Here is a 20,224-nt window from a genome sequence, read left to right as displayed (position 1 = left end):
CAGACTTGGCTTGCAGACCCAACATGGCCAACTGGGAATACTGGGAGAGTTTTGGGAGGATTGACCCAAGGTTTTTGGGAATTATAGTTCACCCACATCCTTATGCATTTTCTAATTCATAAAAAAACATGCTCTGTTATATAGATCTCCATGCTCCTAATATATATGTCATACTAGCTGTGCCCAGCCACGCGTTGCTGTGGTGTTGGTGAGAACTTGTTGAGGCTGGATGGCCATCTGTCAGGAGTGCTTGGATTGTGTCCTCCTGCGTGGTAGAAGGAAGTTGATCTGGATGATCCTTAGGGGTCACTCCAAACCTTAGGATTGTATGATGTTGTTGTTGTTGTTATTATTATTATTATTATTATTATTAGTAGTAGTAGTAGTAGTAGTAGTAGTAGTATTGAGAGGCTGGGTGGCCATCTGTTGGGAGTGCTTGGATTGTGTCCTCCTGCGTGGTAGAAGGAAGTTGATCTGGATGATCCTTAGGGGTCACTCCAAACCTTAGGATTGTATGATGTTGTTGTTATTATTATTATTAGTAGTAGTAGTATTAGTATTGAGAGGCTGGATGGCCATCTGTCAGGAGTGCTTGGATTGTGTCCTCCTGCGTGGTAGAAGGAAGTTGATCTGGATGATCCTTAGGGGTCACTCCAAACCTTAGGATTGTATGATGTTGTTGTTATTATTATTATTAGTAGTAGTAGTATTGAGAGGCTGGGTGGCCATCTGTTGGGAGTGCTTAAATTGTGTCCTCCTGCATGGTAGAAGGAAGTTGATCTGGATGATCCTTAGGGGTCACTCCAAACCTCAGGATTGTATGATGTTGTTGTTGTTGTTGTTATTATTATTATTATTATTATTATTAGTAGTAGTAGTAGTAGTAGTATTAAGAGGCTGGGTGGCCATCTGTTGGGAGTGCTTGGATTGTGTCCTCCTGCGTGGTAGAAGGAAGTTGATCTGGATGATCCTTAGGGGTCACTCCAAACCTTAGGATTGTATGATTTTGTTGTTGTTGTTGTTATTATTAGTAGTAGTAGTAGTAGTATTGAGAGGCTGGGTAGCCATCTGTTGGGAGTGCTTGGATTGTGTCCTGCATGGCAGAATTGGGTTGGACTGGACGACCTTTAGGGGTGTCTCCTAATTGTCTGATGCTATGATTCGATGTGTATTATTATTGTGCAGATATTGGATGGCCATCTGTGAGGAGTGGTTGGATTGTGTCCTCCTGCATGATATAAGGAAGTTGAACTGGATGATCCTTAGGGGTATCTGCTAATCTTAGGATTGTATTATTAATGATTATTATTATTGTTATTATTATTATTATTGAGAGGCTGGGTGGCCATCTGTTGGGCTAAGTAGGTTGCTAGGAGACCAAGTGGGCGGAGCTTAGCAATTGGATAAAAACAATTATTCCTCTCCCTCTAATTAGGACTTTATTTTTGTTTTCTTTTTGTTGTATGAACGTAGAGGCAGGGATGAGGGGTTGTGTTGCCAAGTTTAGTGTTTCTGGGATGTGTAGTTTTGTTGTTTTGTCCTCGGCCGAAATTTCATTACCCTTTTATATATATAGATTACAAGCCCATCCCTCCCAAGGGAAGATGAAAGCGGAAGAGGAAGTGTACATTTTTAATAATAATAATAATAATTATCATTACACGGTTGAATCCAGTTCCTGGTACAAATATACATATTGGGGGTAGACTGACGGCGGGAGCCACGAGACCACTGGGCTTTCTGTGTCACCCACCCACCCTCCCACCCACCCAAAACACCCCAAAAACACACAATTTCCACTCAAAAGGGCAGCGAGGTCACTGGAAGACGGCGGAGAACCGGTTGGCGGCGAAAGGAGGAGAAAGTTCTGCAAAAAAAAACAACAAACACAAGCACACAAATCAGAACGTCAGGTGGATAATAATGCTGCAACAGGCTTTAATAATAATAATAATAATAATAATAATAATAATAATAATAATAATAATAATAATAATAAATACATCACACAGTCCTAGACACTTGGGAAGTGTTAGACTTGTGATTTTGTGATACGAAATCCAGCATGTTTATCTTGTTTGCTGTGTCATAATAATAATAATAATAATAATAATAATAATAATAATAATACAAAATACACTTGGGAAGTGTTCGACTTGTGATTTTGTGATACGAAATCCAGCAATCTATCTTGTTTGCTGTGTCATAATAATAATAATAATAATAATAATAATAATAATAATACAAAATACATCACACAGTCCTAGACACTTGGGAAGGGTTCGACTTGTGATTTTGTGATACGAAATCCAGCATATCTATCTTGTTTGCTGTGTCATAATAATAATAATAATAATAATAATACAAAATACATCACACAGTGCTAGACACTTGGGAAGTGTTCGACTTGTGATTTTGTGATACGAAATCCAGCATGTCTATCTTGTTTGCTATGTCATAATAATAATAATAATAATAATAATAATAATAATAATAATAATAATACAAAATACATCACACAGTCCTAGACACTTGGGAAGGGTTCGACTTGTGATTTTGTGATACGAAATCCAGCATGTCTATCTTGTTTGCTGTGTCATAATAATAATAATAATAATAATACAAAATACACTTGGGAAGTGTTCGACTTGTGATTTTGTGATACGAAATCCAGCATATCTATCTTGTTTGCTGTGTCATAATAATAATAATAATAATAATAATAATAATAATAATAATAATAATAATAATAATAATACAAAATACATCACACAGTCCTAGACACTTGGGAAGGGTTCGACTTGTGATTTTGTGATACGAAATCCAGCATATCTATCTTGTTTGCTGTGTCATAATAATAATAATAATAATAATAATAATAATAATAATAATAATACAAAATACATCACACAGTCCTAGACACTTGGGAAGTGTTCGACTTGTGATTTTGTGATACGAAATCCAGCATATCTATCTTGTTTGCTGTGTCATAATGAAATAATAATAATAATAGTTCGAAGTTGGGGATACTCCAACCCAAGTACCGCATAATCAAGGAGTTAAACCCTTGTGCCGGCTGAACTGCTGACCTAAAGGTTGGTTGCTGACTTCAAGGTTGGCGGTTCGAATCCACGACACAGGATGAGCTCCCATCTGTCAGCTCTAGCTTGCGGGGACATGAGAGAAGCCTCCCAGCAGGATGGTAAGGTAATCCATCCGGGCAATGCCTCCTGGGCAACGTCTCTATAGACAGCCAGTTGTCTCACACCAGAAGTGACTTGCGTTATGGTATGTTCTCGGTTGAGCTCCCATCTGTCAGCTCTAGCTTGCAGGGACAGGAGAGAAGCCTCCAAGCAGGATGGTATCTCATCCGGGCAATGTCCCCTGGGCAACGTCTCTGTAGACGGCCAGTTCTCTCACACCAGAAGCGAATTGCGGTATGTTCTCGGTTGAGCTCCCGTCTGTCAGCTCTAGCTTGCATTCCAGGAGAGAAACAAGCCTCACCTGATGCCTTGACTCCAGGCAGCTCCTCATAGGTGGACGTCAAAGACCCCGTCCTCCACGGCCTGTGTGTCTTCCTCTTGGATTTCTGCAACAAAACAAAACAAAAGACCAGCATGAGGACTGATCTGGTTGAGAATAGGTAATGAAAGGGACATCAGCTACCTGGCAATGAGCTTGGCAATTCCTTCCCCACCAAACTCTGCCACTTGCATCGTCAACCAGCCGGTCACCCCTTCCCGCAGCTGCGGATCGTCGCCAAAACTCTGCGTTGAAGAAGCAAGTGGCAGAGTTTTGTGGGGAAGGTGTTGCCAAGCTCATTCATCGCTATGATAAGTGCCTAGATTAGAATGACGACTATGTTGAGAAGTGGTATTTGGGTCTGGCTTTCAACTGCATATGGTAAATGTTTTCTCCTATATTTTTCGAGGACGCAAGCGGCAGAATTTTGTGGGGAAGGAGTTGCCAAGCTCATTTATCGCTATGATACGTGCCTAGATTTGAATGGCGACTATGTTGAGAAGTGGTATTTGGGTCTGGCTTTCAACTGCATATGGTAAATGTTTTCTCCTATACTTTTTGAGGGCGCAAGCGGCAGAGTTTTGTGGGGAAGGAGTTTCCAAGCTCATTCATCACTATGATAAGTGCCTAGATTTGAATGGCGACTCTGTGGAGAAGTGGCATTTGGGTCTGGCTTTCAACTGCATATGGTAAATGTTTTCTCCTATACTTTTTGAGGATGCAAGCGGCAGAGTTTTGTGGGGAAGGAGTTGCCAAGCTCATTCATCGCTATGATAAGTGCCTAGATTAGAATGACGACTATGTTGAGGAGTGGTATTTGGGTGTGGCTTTCAACTGCATATGGTAAATATTTTCTCCTATACTTTTTGAGGACGCAAGCGGCAGAGTTTTGTGGGGAAGGAGTTGCCAAGCTCATTCATCGCTATGATAAGTGCCTAGATTAGAATGACGACTATGTTGAGGAGTGGTATTTGGGCGTGGCTTTCAACTGCATATGGTAAATATTTTCTCCTATACTTTTTGAGGACGCAAGCGGCAGAGTTTTGTGGGGAAGGAGTTGCCAAGCTCATTCATCACTATGATAAGTGCCTAGATTTGAATGGCGACTATGTTGAGAAGTGGTATTTGGGTCTGGCTTTCAACTGCATATGGTAAATGTTTTCTCCTATACTTTCTGAGGACGCAAGCGGCAGAGTTTTGTGGGGAAGGAGTTGCCAGGCTCATTCATCGCTATGATAACTGCCTAGATTTGAATGGCGACTATGTTGAGAAGTGGTATTTGGGTCTGGCTTTCAACTGCATATGGTAAATGTTTTCTCCTATACTTTTTGAGGACGCAAGCGGCAGAGTTTTGTGGGGAAGGAGTTGCCAAGCTCATTCATCGATATGATAAGTGCCTAGATTAGAATGGCGACTCTGTGGAGAAGTGGTATTTGGGTGTGGCTTTCAACTGCATATGGTAAATGTTTTCTCCTATAATTTTTGAGGGCGCAAGCGGCAGAGTTTTGTGGGGAAGGAGTTGCCAAGCTCATTCATCGCTATGATAACTGCCTAGATTTGAATGGCAACTATGTTGAGAAGTGGTATTTGGGTCTGGCTTTCAACTGCATATGGTAAATATTTTCTCCTATACTTTTTGAGGACGCAAGCGGCAGAGTTTTGTGGGGAAGGAGTTGCCAAGCTCATTCATCACTATGATAAGTGCCTAGATTTGAATGGCGACTCTGTGGAGAAGTGGCATTTGGGTCTGGCTTTCAACTGCATATGGTAAATGTTTTCTCCTATACTTTTTGAGGATGCAAGCGGCAGAGTTTTGTGGGGAAGGAGTTGCCAAGCTCATTCATCGCTATGATAAGTGCCTAGATTAGAATGACGACTATGTTGAGGAGTGGTATTTGGGTGTGGCTTTCAACTGCATATGGTAAATATTTTCTCCTATACTTTTTGAGGACGCAAGCGGCAGAGTTTTGTGGGGAAGGAGTTGCCAAGCTCATTCATCGCTATGATAAGTGCCTAGATTAGAATGACGACTATGTTGAGGAGTGGTATTTGGGCGTGGCTTTCAACTGCATATGGTAAATATTTTCTCCTATACTTTTTGAGGACGCAAGCGGCAGAGTTTTGTGGGGAAGGAGTTGCCAAGCTCATTCATCACTATGATAAGTGCCTAGATTTGAATGGCGACTATGTTGAGAAGTGGTATTTGGGTCTGGCTTTCAACTGCATATGGTAAATGTTTTCTCCTATACTTTCTGAGGACGCAAGCGGCAGAGTTTTGTGGGGAAGGAGTTGCCAGGCTCATTCATCGCTATGATAACTGCCTAGATTTGAATGGCGACTATGTTGAGAAGTGGTATTTGGGTCTGGCTTTCAACTGCATATGGTAAATGTTTTCTCCTATACTTTTTGAGGACGCAAGCGGCAGAGTTTTGTGGGGAAGGAGTTGCCAAGCTCATTCATCGATATGATAAGTGCCTAGATTAGAATGGCGACTCTGTGGAAAAGTGGTATTTGGGTGTGGCTTTCAACTGCATATGGTAAATGTTTTCTCCTATAATTTTTGAGGGCGCAAGCGGCAGAGTTTTGTGGGGAAGGAGTTGCCAAGCTCATTCATCGCTATGATAAGTGCCTAGATTTGAATGGCGACTATGTTGAGGAGTGGTATTTGGGTGTGGCTTTCAACTGCATATGGTAAATGTTTTCTCCTATAATTTTTGAGGGCGCAAGCGGCAGAGTTTTGTGGGGAAGGAGTTGCCAAGCTCATTCATCGCTATGATAAGTGCCTAGATTTGAATGGCGACTATGTTGAGGAGTGGTATTTGGGCGTGGCGTTCAACTGCATATGGTAAATGTTTTCTCCTATACTTTGTTCATTTTTAATTCCAAAACGTAATCTACTTTCTGGATAACCCTCGTATATTCCCAGTTCCAGGATGTGAGGCAGACAAAGGACGGCAGGGGGAGACGCTGCATCGCTCTTCTTTGGCCGCCGCAATGTGCCAGCTTTTGTAGCAACGATGCTTCACATTTGCGATGGGAGTTAGTGATGCAGGGAAGATTGGAGGATGCAGAGACCCTCCAGAAAATAAGAAAGAGCCATCCCATATTTTCCTGCCTGAGGCAAAGCACAAAACGACCACCACTTCCTTTGCAGGCCCTGGGAATTCACCGGCAAAGGCCACCCTGCTGGGATCTGCGCACATTATCCGAAAATACATCACACAGTCCTAGACACTTGGGAAGTGTTCGACTTGTTGATTTTGTGATACAAAATCCAGGATATCTATCTTGTTTGCTGTGTCATAATAATAATAATAATAATAATAATAATAATAATAATAATAATAATAATAATAATAATAATAATACAAAATACATCACACAGTCCTAGACACTTGGGAAGTGTTTGACTTGTGATTTTGTGATACGAAATCCAGCATATCTATCTTGTTTGCTGTGTCATAATAATAATAATAATAATAATAATAATAATAATAATAATAATAATAATACAAAATACATCACACAGTCCTAGACACTTGGGAAGTGTTTGACTTGTGATTTTGTGATACGAAATCCAGCATATCTATCTTGTTTGCTGTGCCCTACAATAATAATAATAATAATAATAATAATAAAGAGGGTTCAAAGAGACCCCTTGGGCCATTGAGTCCAACCCTGTTCTGCCTTCGTGAACCGAAAGCACAAGCAAAGCACTCCTGATAGATGGCCACCCAGCCTCAATGTTAATAATAATAACAACAACAACAACAACAATAAAAGACCCCTTGGGCCACTTAGTCCAACCCTCTTCTGCCTTTGTGCACCAAAAGCACTAGCAAAGCATCCCTGACAGATGGCCACCCAGCCTCAATGGTAATAATAATAATAATAATAATAATAATAATAATAATAATAGACCCCTTGGGCCATTGAGTCCAACCCTCTTCTGCCTTTGTGCACCAAAAGAACAAGCAAAGCACCCCTGACAGATGGCCACCCAGCCTCAATGCTAATAATAATAATAATAATAATAATAATAATAATAATAATAATAATAATAATAGACCCCTTGGGCCATTGAGTCCAACCCTCTTCTGCCTTTGTGCACCAAAAACACAAGCAAAGCACTCCTGACAGATGGCCACCCAGCCTCAATGGTAATAATAATAATAATAATAATAATAATAATAATAATAATAATAATAATAATAATAATCCCCTTGGGCCATTGAGTCCAACCCTCTTCTGCCTTTGTGCACCAAAAGCACTAGCAAAGCATCCCTGACAGATGGCCACCCAGCCTCAATGGTAATAATAATAATAATAATAATAATAATAATAATAATAATAATAATAGACCCCTTGGGCCATTGAGTCCAACCCTCTTCTGCCTTTGTGCACCAAAAGAACAAGCAAAGCACCCCTGACAGATGGCCACCCAGCCTCAATGCTAATAATAATAATAATAATAATAATAATAATAATAATAATAATAATAGACCCCTTGGGCCATTGAGTCCAACCCTCTTCTGCCTTTGTGCACCAAAAACACAAGCAAAGCACTCCTGACAGATGGCCACCCAGCCTCAATGGTAATAATAATAATAATAATAATAATAATAATAATAATAATAATAATCCCCTTGGGCCATTGAGTCCAACCCTCTTCTGCCTTTGTGCACCAAAAGCACAAGCAAAGCACTCCTGACAGATGGCCACCCAGCCTCAATGGTAATAATAATAATAATAATAATAATAATAATAATAATAATAATAATAATAATAAACACAGCAGACAAAGAATCAGTACAAGAAAACCGCACTACAAACTAGAGCTGACAGCTGGCACAACAAAACATTGCTGGGATCTGCAGCATCATCCGAAAATACATCACAGAGTCCTAGACACTTGGGAAATGTTCGACTTGTGATTTTGTGATACGAAATCCAGCATATCTATCTTGTTTGCAGTGTCATAATAAAATAATAATGATAATATAAAGAGGGTTGGAAGAGACCCCTTGGGCCATTGAGTCCAACCTTCTTCTGCCTTTGTGCACCAAAAGCGCTAGCAAAAAAAAAACAAAAACCCTACAGCTAGACAGAGGACGAGGAAAACGAGGCATAACAAGACTTTTAAAAAAGGCAATCTCTTTGTTAACGTTGTCTGCCTTTAATCCCCGTCCAAGTTAATATCCCGACAACAGTCTCTCGGATCTTTTAATTCCCCGCTTTCCCTTTTGTGAGAAACGCATGTTAAACATCCTCGGCTGCTTTTCCAACCCTCCAGCAAAGAAGCTTCTGTGGCTTTTCTTTTATATATATATATAAAAAAGGCAAATCGGTGCCTTTTATCCGAACGATCAACCGGTTTGGATTGAAGTCGTTTCCCTTTCCGAGAGCCTCGTTCCAGAGTTTGATGTGCCGTGAGATGAAACGGAGAGAAGAAGGTTCAAAACGATGGCATCTTCAAATAAAGCCGGGAAGAAACCCGGTCGAAATGCCAAATTTGTGCGAAGAGAAACCTAAAAGAAGAGTGAGAATCTTCATGGGATCACCAATGAAATTTTTAAAGAAGGTGGACCTGAGCTGACACGACAACTCCACCAGCTCATTGAAAAAAAAGGGCCATTATAGTGATTACCTCTGGTGGTGTCTGTATTTTATAAGCAGTGTGGAAGAGGCCTAAGTGAGGCCTAACTTTGCCTGTCCCCTGGGCTGAGTGGGTTGCTAGGAGACCAAGTGGGTGGAGCTTAGCCTTCTAACTGGCAGCAATTGAATAAAAACAATTATTCCTCTCCCTCTAATTAGGACTTTATTTTTCTTTTCTTTTTGTTGTATCAACCTAGAGGCGTGGATGAGGGGTAGTGCTGTCAATTTTCGAGGTTGTGGGGGGTTTAGTTTTGTTGTTTTGTCGGTCGCCAGGATTCCATCACTCTTTTATATTTATAGATATCACCATACATCGTCATAGGAGATCACTTATGGTCAAGTGTGATTGTAATAATGATGACAACGACAACAACAACAAGCTCCGCCCACTTGGTCTCCTAGCAACCCACTCAGCCCAGGGGACAGACAGAGTTAGGCCTCAGGCCTCTTCCACACTGCCTATAAAATACAGATTATCAGATTTGAACAGGATTATATGGCAGTGTATGTTGAAGTGGGAATGATTGTACATAGGTTTGTTTAAATGTAATTGAGTTATAGTGATGCAATGTGAGCTGGGGATTGCATCATGCACTGTCTGCTGTCCACTATGCAAGTGTGTAAAGAGTTAACTGAGTGTTGCATCATACAGCAGAGGTGTTTATATATATAGCCTTCTGTTTCCTGTATTCTCTCTCTGGTTATTTGCTCTCTGCACTCTGTCTGTATATATATTGTCTTGTGAGAGTTTTCCGTTCACCAGTAAACCTGTTTATAGATAGTTGAAGTCTCCAGCCTCGTTACTGGTACCAGTGCTTCTACGTGAGTCTTCTGCTGCGTGTGTGCTTATCCAAAACACACTCTGACAGTGTAGACTCAAGGCCCTTCCACACAGCTATATAACCCATTTATAATCTTATATTATCTGCTTTGCACTGGATTATCTTGACTCCACACTGCCATATGATCCACTTCAGTGTGCAGTCGGACACAACAGGACTTAATGTCAGGAGAAAACCTTTACCCTTTACCTTAACTACCACCAAATTCCTCAATACTTTATTTCCCATACCACCATACTTCGCCACAGCAATGCGTGGCCGGGCACAGCTAGTCTATATATATAAAAGAGTGATGGCATCACGGCAGCGGGCAAAACAACAAAAGTAAACACCCCACAACCTCGAAAATTGACAGCACAACCCCTCATCCATGCCTCTAGGTTGATACAACAAAAAGAAAAGAAAAATAAAGTCCTAATTAGAGGGAGATGAATAATTGTTTTTATCCAATTGCTGCCAGTTAGAAGGCTAAGCTCTGTTCACTTGGTCCCCTAGCAACCCACTCAGCCCAGGGGACCCTTTACCTTATCTACCACCAATTCCTCAATACTTTATTTCCCATACCACCATACTTCGCCACAGCAACGCGTGGCCGGGCACAGCTCGTCTATATATATAAAAGAGTGATGGCATCACGGCAACGGACAAAACAACAAAAGTAAACACCCCACAACCTCGAAACTTGACAGCACAACCCCTCATTCATGCCTCTAGGTTGATACAACAAAAAGAAAAGAAAAATAAAGTCCTAATTAGAGGGAGAGGAATAATTGTTTTTATCCAATTGCTGCCAGTTAGAAGGCTAAATTCTGTTCACTTGGTCCCCTAGCAACCCACTCAGCCCAGGGGACCCTTTACCTTAACTATCACCAATTCCTCGATACTTTATTTCCCATACCACCAGACTTCGCCACAGCAACGCGGCGCCGGGCACAGCTAGTTACTTATAATAATAAAAACTATTAACACGAACAACTTCCAAAATGCGTATTCAAAGGTGACACCTTTGCTTTTGGGCCAGTGTTTCCCAAACTCAATTCTTGCAGGGGTTTTCAACTCTAACTTCCAGAATCCTCTGCTGCTTTGTCCAAATGTCAAAGATTCTGGGAGCTGAAATCCAAAACCCTGGGCAGAGTAGAATTTTTGTATTGTGCATTTCGGATAAGATAGCCTAGGCTCCACCCCGTCCAGCATTGTTTTCTTTTTTGTCGTCTTTCGTAAAGCATTGCCGACCGCAAGGGCTGTTTGTCACACATCCGCAACTCTTGTTTTTCTCCCCTTCGCAGGAAACCGGTTTCCCTCCCAGATAACAGTCGAGCCCAGCTTCGCTTCCTGCCTCGTCTTTTCTCGTCTTTTCGGAGGATGACATGCGGACAGGTGCTTCCTCCACAGGCAACAATTTATCTCACAAATAAGAGGAGGAGTTGCTTAAAGCTACGGACAATGCAGTTGCTGTTGCCCGCTTTTGGTCTAAAACTATTTAGTTGTTTGTGATTTCGTCTATTTTTTTTCATCATTTTTAAGAAATGTATTTGTTATGCAATGCTTTTGACACGAAATAAATAAAAATAAATCTCACAAGTGTGAGATTCTCGCCACGTTTAGAATCGGCGGGACCGATGTTTTTCATTTTTCGCAGTAAGATTCGGCGAGGTTTCGTCACTGGACGAGGACCAGGGTTCAAATCCCTACTCGTCCAGAAGAAACCAAGGGACACACTCTCTCCGCCTCTTTGTATTTCTATCAAGTTGGCCATTGAGCCTTGGATTTGCTTCTTTGTTTAGAATAAATTACATCCACCGCTCTTCTAAATCATAAATTCCCAGGAAAAGTTATCAAAAGCTTTCTCATTATTAATAGAACCATAGATGATGATGATGATGATGATGATGATTAGAAGCATAAATCCTAGCATTAGACCCCAAAGGCCATCCATCCCAATCCCATTCTGCTATGAAAACACCATCAAAGCCCTCCTGACAGATGGCCATCCAGCTTATTATTATTATTATTATTATTATTATTATTATTATTATTATTATTATTACCATAGAAACTTAGCATTAGACCCCAAAGGCCATTCATCCCAACCCCATTCTGCTATCATTCTGGCCATCCACTCTACTATTATGTATTATTATTATTATTGTTATTATTATTATTAACATAGAAACTTAGCGTTAGACCCCAAAGGCCATCCATCCCAATCCTATTCTGCTATGAAGACACCAGCAAAGCCCTCCCGACAGATGGCCATCCAGCCTATTATTATTATTATTACCATATAAATTTAGTCCCCAAAGGCCATTCATTCCAACCCCATTTTCCTATGAATACACCATTAAAGCCCTCCTGACAGATGGCCATCCAGCTTATTATTATTATTATTATTATTATTATTATTATTATTATTATTATTATTATTAGACCCCCAAGGCCATTCATCCCAACCCCATTCTCCTATGGAGACACCATTAAAGCCCTCCCGACAGATGGCCATCCAGCTTATTATTATTATTATTATTATTATTATTATTATTATTATTATTAGACCCCCAAGGCCATTCATCCCAACCCCATTCTCCTATGGAGACACCATTAAAGCCCTCCCGACAGATGGCCATCCAGCTTATTATTATTATTATTATTATTATTATTATTATTATTATTATTATTAGACCCCCAAGGCCATTCATCCCAACCCCATTCTGCTTTGGAGACACCATTAAAGCCCTCCCGACAGATGGCCATCCAGCTTATTATTATTATTATTATTATTATTATTATTATTATTATTATTATTATTAGACCCCCAAGGCCATTCATCCCAACCCCATTCTCCTATGGAGACACCATTAAAGCCCTCCCGACAGATGGCCATCCAGCTTATTATTATTATTATTATTATTATTATTATTATTATTATTATTATTATTATTATTATTAGACCCCCAAGGCCATTCATCCCAACCCCATTCTCCTATGGAGACACCATTAAAGCCCTCCCGACAGATGGCCATCCAGCTTATTATTATTATTATTATTATTATTATTATTATTATTATTATTATTATTAGACCCCCAAGGCCATTCATCCCAACCCCATTCTGCTTTGGAGACACCATTAAAGCCCTCCCGACAGATGGCCATCCAGCTTATTATTATTATTATTATTATTATTATTATTATTATTATTATTATTATTAGACCCCCAAGGCCATTCATCCCAACCCCATTCTGCTTTGGAGACACCATTAAAGCCCTCCCGACAGATGGCCATCCAGCTTATTATTATTATTATTATTATTATTATTATTATTATTATTATTATTATTATTATTATTAGACCCCCAAGGCCATTCATCCCAACCCCATTCTCCTATGGAGACACCATTAAAGCCCTCCCGACAGATGGCCATCCAGCTTATTATTATTATTATTATTATTATTATTATTATTATTATTATTATTATTATTATTAGACCCCCAAGGCCATTCATCCCAACCCCATTCTCCTATGGAGACACCATTAAAGCCCTCCCGACAGATGGCCATCCAGCTTACTATTATTATTATTATTATTATTATTATTAGACCCCCAAGGCCATTCATCCCAACCCCATTCTGCTTTGGAGACACCATTAAAGCCTTCCCGACAGATGGCCACCCAGCCATGTAGGGCGAACAGGGGCAGGGTCCACATACCTGTGTGCTTCAAGGAAGTCCTTCCCGGGCGCGGGAGGGAGAAGCTGAAGGAGCGGGCAGGGAGGCCGGCCGGACCGTCCAGGCTCACGCTCTTAGTGCGCTTGCGGCACTCCACCGAGAGGAGCTCCTTGCACTGCTTGTGGCAGCTCACCCCACAGGCTGCAAGCAGAGAGAGAATGAGCATATTATTATTATTATTATTATTATTATTATTATTATTATTATTGTATGACACAGCAAACAAGATAGACATGCTGGATTTCATATCACAAAATCACAAGTCGAACACTTCCCAAGTGTCTAGGACTGTGTGATGTATTATTATTATTATTATTATTATTATTATTATTATTATTATTATTATTATTATTATTATTGTATGACACAGCAAACAAGATAGTCATGCTGGATTTCGTAGCACAAAACCACAAGTCGAACACTTCCCAAGTGTCTAGGACTGTGTGATGTATTTTCGGATGATGCTGCAGATCCCAGCAGGGTGGCCTTTTGCAGTTGGCAGATCGTGATTTCGTCAATGTCTATTGTTTCCAAATGCCGGCTGAGATCTTTTGGCACGGCACCCAGTGTGCCCATCACCACCAGGACCACCTGCACTGGAGTCTTTGAAGTTCAATCTTGAGGTCCTGAGAGTGGCTGAGTTTTTCCTGTTGTTTTTCGTCAATGCGACTGTCACCTGGGATGGCGACATCAATGATCCAAACCTTGTTCTTTTCCACAACTGTGATGTCCGGTGTGTTGTGTTCCAGAACTTTGTCAGTCTGGATTTGGAAGTCCCACCGTATCTTTGCGTGCTCATTTTCCAAGACTTTTGCAGGTTTGTGATCCCACCAGTTCTTTGCTGCTGGGAGGTGGTACTTGAGGCATAAGTTCCAATGAATCATTTGGGCCACATGGTTGTGCCTCTGTTTGTAGTCTGTCTGTGTGATTTTCTGACAGCAGCTGAGGATATGATCCATGGTTTCGTCGGTTTCCTTGCACAGTCTGCATTTGGGGTCATCAGCTGATTTTTCGATCTTGGCCTGAATGGCCTTTGTCCTGATGTCTTGCTCCTGGGCTGCAAGGATCAGGCCTTCTGTCTCCTTCTTCAGGGTCCCATTCGTGAGCCAGAGCCAGGTCTTCTCCTTATCAGCTTTTCCTTCAATTTTGTCAAGGAACTTTCCATGCAGTGTTTTGTTGTGCCAGCTGTCAGCTCTAGTTTGTAGTGTGGTTTTCTTGTACTGGTTTTTTGTCTGCTTTGCTTTGAGGAGTTTCTGATTTTTGACTTTAATCAAAACAGCTTCTTCACTTTGCTTTACATATTCTGCCAGGGCATGTTCTTCTTCTTTGACTGCTTGTTTTACTTGTATTATTATTATTATTATTATTATTATTATTATTATTATTATTATTATTATTATTATTATGCTGGGGATACTTTTATCAAACTATAATGTGCCTCCTTATATTCAAAGTTCTCTCATTGAAGTTCTTCCACAAACTTACCCCGGCATTTGAGCCCCTGTTTGTAGAGTCCAAGGATCTGGAAGGAGGGAAGGAGAAAACAATAAATAATACAATAATAATAGTAGTAATGTACTTAATAAAAATAATACTACTACTACTAATAATAATAATAATAGAATACTAGTAGGAAGGGAAACCCAAAGGACATTTAGACAGAAATAAAGCCCTCCCTATGGATGTCCATCCTGCCCCTGCTTAATAATAATAATACTAACTATAATAATAACAATATTATATAATAATAACAATAATAGTATACTAGTTGGAAGCGAACCACAAAGGACATCTAGACACAAATAAAGCCCTCCCAAGAGATGATCATCTTGCCCCTGCTTAATAATAATAATAATAATAATAATAATTTACTATTATAATAATAATAAACCATACAATAATAATAATATACTAAATAATAATAATAATAATAATAATAATAATAATAATAATAATAATAGAATACTAGTTGGAAGGGAACCCCAAAGGACATCTAAACACAAATAAAGCCCTCCCTACAGATGAACATCTTGTCCCTGCTTAATAATAATAATAATAGTTTACAATAATAATAATAACAATAATTTACTATAATAACAATAAACCATACAATAATAATAGTAATAATATACTATATAATGATAATAATAATAATAATAATAATAATAATAATAATAATAATAATAGAATGCTAGTTGGAAGGGAACCCCAAAAGACATCTAGACACAAATAAAGCCCTCCCAACAGATGACCATCTTGCCCCTGCTTAATAATAATAATAATAATAAATTACTATAATAATATAATATAATATAATAGCAGCAGCAGCATGATAACAATAAATCATACAATAATAATAGTAATGATATATGATATAATAATAATAATAATAATAATAATAATAATAATAATAATAATAATAATAGAATGCTAGTTGGAAGGGAACCCCAAAGGACATCTAGACACAAATAAAGCCCTCCCTACAGATGTCCATCCTGCCCCTGCTTAATAATAATAATAAAAATAATAATAATTTACAATAATAATAATAACAACAGAATGCAAATTGGAAGAGAAACCCAAAGGATATCTAGACACAAATAAAGCCCTCCCTACAGATGACCATCTTGCCCCTGCTTAATAATAATAATAATAATTTACAATAATAATAATAATAACAGAATGCAAATTGGAAGAGAAACCCAAAGGATGTCTAGACACAAATAAAGCCCTCCCTACAGATGACCATCTTGCCCCTGCTTAATAATAATAATAATAATAATAATAATTTACAATAATAATAATAATAACAGAATGCAAATTGGAAGAGAAACCCAAAGGATGTCTAGACACAAATAAAGCCCTCCCTACAGATGACCATCTTGCCCCTGCTTAATAATAATAATAATAATTTACAATAATAATAATAATAACAGAATGCAAATTGGAAGAGAAACCCAAAGGATGTCTAGACACAAATAAAGCCCTCCCTACAGATGACCATTTTGCCCCTGCTTAATAATACAGTAGAGTCTCACTTATCCAACATAAACGGGCCGGCAGAATGTTGGATAAGCAAATATGTTGGATAATAAGGAGGGATTAAGGAAAAGCCTATTAAACATCAAAATAAGTTATGATTTTACAAATTAAGCACCAAAACATCATGTTATACAAGAAATTTGGCAGAAAAAGTAGTTCAATTCTTGGTAATGCTATGTAGTAATTACTGTATTTACGAATTGAGTACCAAAATATCATGATGTATTGAAAACATTGTCTACAAAAATGCGTTGGATAATCCAGAACGTTGGATAAGCGAGTGTTGGATAAGTGAGACTCTACTGTAATAATAATAATAATAATAATAATAATAATAATAATAATGATGGAAACTGTCAGCGTTTTGCAGTCATTTGTCTAGGGATGTTGTTGTTGTTTTGGCTTTATCTGAGTGAGGCCGTTCGGGAACATACCATCGCCAACAACAGAAAAGCGCATTCAGTAAACACATGCAAAAAAACAACACCCACATCTGTAACCCTGAATGCAAACCTTTGCAGAAAAAATAAATAAATACAAAACCCACACAATGCAAAGAAAAACAAAGCAAGAGTGAAACTGCAACGCGCAGGATTCCATTGCACTGAAGTCATAAAGCGGCATCAAAACGTGTCCAATCCTACGCTGCAAGTTTCTAGTCCTCAATGCAGAAATAAAATAAAATAGAATAAAAGACAGTGCCTTTTTTTGGTACATCGTAATCTGAGCCCTGGGTCTATTTGCTTCGACTGTTTCAGCCTTACCAGTCCTTTGCAATGCCGGCACGCGACGGGGCGCAGGAACGTGGTTTCGTGGAAGCTGTGGATGAAGCCCATCTTGCCATTGAGATCCGCACTGGACTTCATGAAGTAGGAGATCATCTCTTCGCGACTGATGCACCCGTCCCTATAGTGCACAGAAACAGAAGAAAATGGACTATTATTATTAGAATCATTCGAATCATAATTATTATTATATTTATTTATACCCTGTTTTATCTCTCCCAAAGAAGAGCATTTATTATTATTATTATTATTATTATTATTATTATTACTACTATTATTAAATGTATTTATTTATACTCCACTTGCATTTATTACTATTATTATTATTATATTTATTTATACCCTGTTTTATCTCTCCCAAAGAAGAGCATTTATTATTATTATTATTATTATTATTACTATTATTAAATGTATTTATTTATACTCCACTTGCATTTATTACTATTATTATTATTATTATATTTATTTATACCCTGTTTTATCTCTCCCAAAGGAGAGCATTTATTATTATTATTATTATTATTATTACTATTATTAAATGTATTTATTTATACTCCACTTGCATTTATTACTATTATTATTATTATTATTATATTTATTTATACCCTGTTTTATCTCTCCCAAAGAAGAGCATTTATTATTATTATTATTATTATTATTATTATTACTATTATTAAATGTATTTATTTATACTCCACTTGCATTTATTACTATTATTATTATTATTATTATTTTATTTATTTATACCCTGTTTTATCTCTCCCAAAGAAGAGCATTTATTATTATTATTATTATTATTATTATTATTATTATTACTATTATTAAATGTATTTATTTATACTCCACTTGCATTTATTACTATTATTATTATTATTATTATTATTATTATTATAATATTTATTTATACCCTGTTTTATCTCTCCCAAAGGAGAGCATTTATTATTATTATTATTATTATTATTATTATTATTACTATTATTAAATGTATTTATTTATACTCCACTTGCATTTATTACTATTATTATTATTATTATATTTATTTATACCCTGTTTTATCTCTCCCAAAGAAGAGCATTTATTATTATTATTATTATTATTATTATTATTATTATTACTATTATTAAATGTATTTATTTATACTCCACTTGCATTTATTACTATTATTATTATTATTATTATTATTATATTTATTTATACCCTGTTTTATCTCTCCCAAAGGAGAGCATTTATTATTATTATTATTATTATTATTATTATTATTATTATTACTATTATTAAATGTATTTATTTATACTCCACTTGCATTTATTACTATTATTATTATTATTATATTTATTTATACCCTGTTTTATCTCTCCCAAAGAAGAGCATTTATTATTATTATTATTATTATTATTATTATTATTATTATTATTATTACTATTATTAAATGTATTTATTTATACTCCACTTGCATTTATTACTATTATTATTATTATTATTATTATATTTATTTATACCCTGTTTTATCTCTCCCAAAGGAGAGCATTTTTTATTATTATTATTATTATTATTATTATAGTTATTTGTACCGTTTCCTCTCTCTTTCTGAGCATTATAATTATAATTATAATTATAATTATATTTACACCCTGCTTTCTCTCTCTCGAAGGAGAGCATTTATTATTATTATCATCATCATCATCATCATTATATGTATTTATATATACTCCACTTGCAAATATTATTATTAATAATCATCATCATCATACTTTGTTTGCATTATTATTATATTTATTTATACCCTATTATTATTATTATATGTATTTATTTATACTCCACTTGCATTTATTACTATTATTATTATTATATTTATTTATACCCTGTTTTATCTCTCCCAAAGGAGAGCATTTATTATTATTATTATTATTACTATTATTAGATGTATTTATTTATACTCCACTTGCATTTATTACTATTATTATATTTATTTATACCCTGTTTTATCTCTCTCAAAGGAGAACATTTATTATTATTATTATTATTATTATTATTATTATTATTATTTATACCCTGTTTTATCTCTCCCAAAGGAGAGCATTTATTATTTATTTATTTATTTATTTATTTATACCCCACTTGCATTTATTAATATTATTATTATTATATTTATTTATACCATTTTCTCTCTCTCAAAGGAGCATTTCTTCTTCTTCTTCTTCTTCTTCTTATTATTATTATTATTATTATTATATGTATTTATTTATACCCCACTTGCATTTATTACTATTATTATTATATTTATTTATACCCTGTTTTCTCTCTCTCAAAGGAGAGCATTTATTTTATTAGTAGTAGTAGTAGTAGTAGTATTTATTTATACCCCACTTGCATTTATTACTATTATTATTATTATATTTATTTATGCCGTTTTCTCTTTCTCAAAGGAGAGCATTTATTATTATTATTATTACAGTAGAGTCTCACTTATCCAACATAAACGGGCCGGCAGAACGTTGGATAAGCGAATATGTTGGATAATAAGGAGAGATCAAGAAAAAACCTATTAAACATCAAATTAGGTTATGATTTTACAAATTCAACACCAAAACATCATGCTATACAACAAATTTGACAGAAAAATTAGTTCAATCCGCAGTAATGCTATGTTGCAAT

At 36.9% G+C, this 20,224-nt stretch overlaps 1 protein-coding gene across 2 annotated transcripts in view; it reads right to left on the bottom strand.

Annotated features, from left to right (window-relative positions):
• Positions 1 to 1,618: 1,618 nt before the first annotated feature.
• The window catches only part of rasgrp2 (RAS guanyl releasing protein 2), a 65,542-nt gene continuing 46,936 nt past the window's right edge, over positions 1,619 to 20,224 (bottom strand). For both annotated transcript variants that reach the window (XM_062965411.1, XM_062965412.1), the window contains exons 13-17: positions 17,549 to 17,690; positions 15,228 to 15,264; positions 13,725 to 13,883; positions 3,505 to 3,589; positions 1,619 to 1,867 (exon numbers count right to left, since the gene is read on the bottom strand). In XM_062965411.1, coding sequence (XP_062821481.1) covers positions 3,531 to 3,589; positions 13,725 to 13,883; positions 15,228 to 15,264; positions 17,549 to 17,690 — 397 coding nt within the window. In that variant the 3' untranslated portion in view covers positions 1,619 to 1,867; positions 3,505 to 3,530. The remainder of the gene's footprint in view (positions 1,868 to 3,504; positions 3,590 to 13,724; positions 13,884 to 15,227; positions 15,265 to 17,548; positions 17,691 to 20,224) is intronic.

This window comes from Anolis carolinensis, unplaced genomic scaffold (assembly GCF_035594765.1).
Source record: "Anolis carolinensis isolate JA03-04 unplaced genomic scaffold, rAnoCar3.1.pri scaffold_14, whole genome shotgun sequence".
Lineage (NCBI taxonomy): Eukaryota > Metazoa > Chordata > Lepidosauria > Squamata > Dactyloidae > Anolis > Anolis carolinensis.
This window is presented reverse-complemented; position numbering and strand designations above follow the sequence as displayed.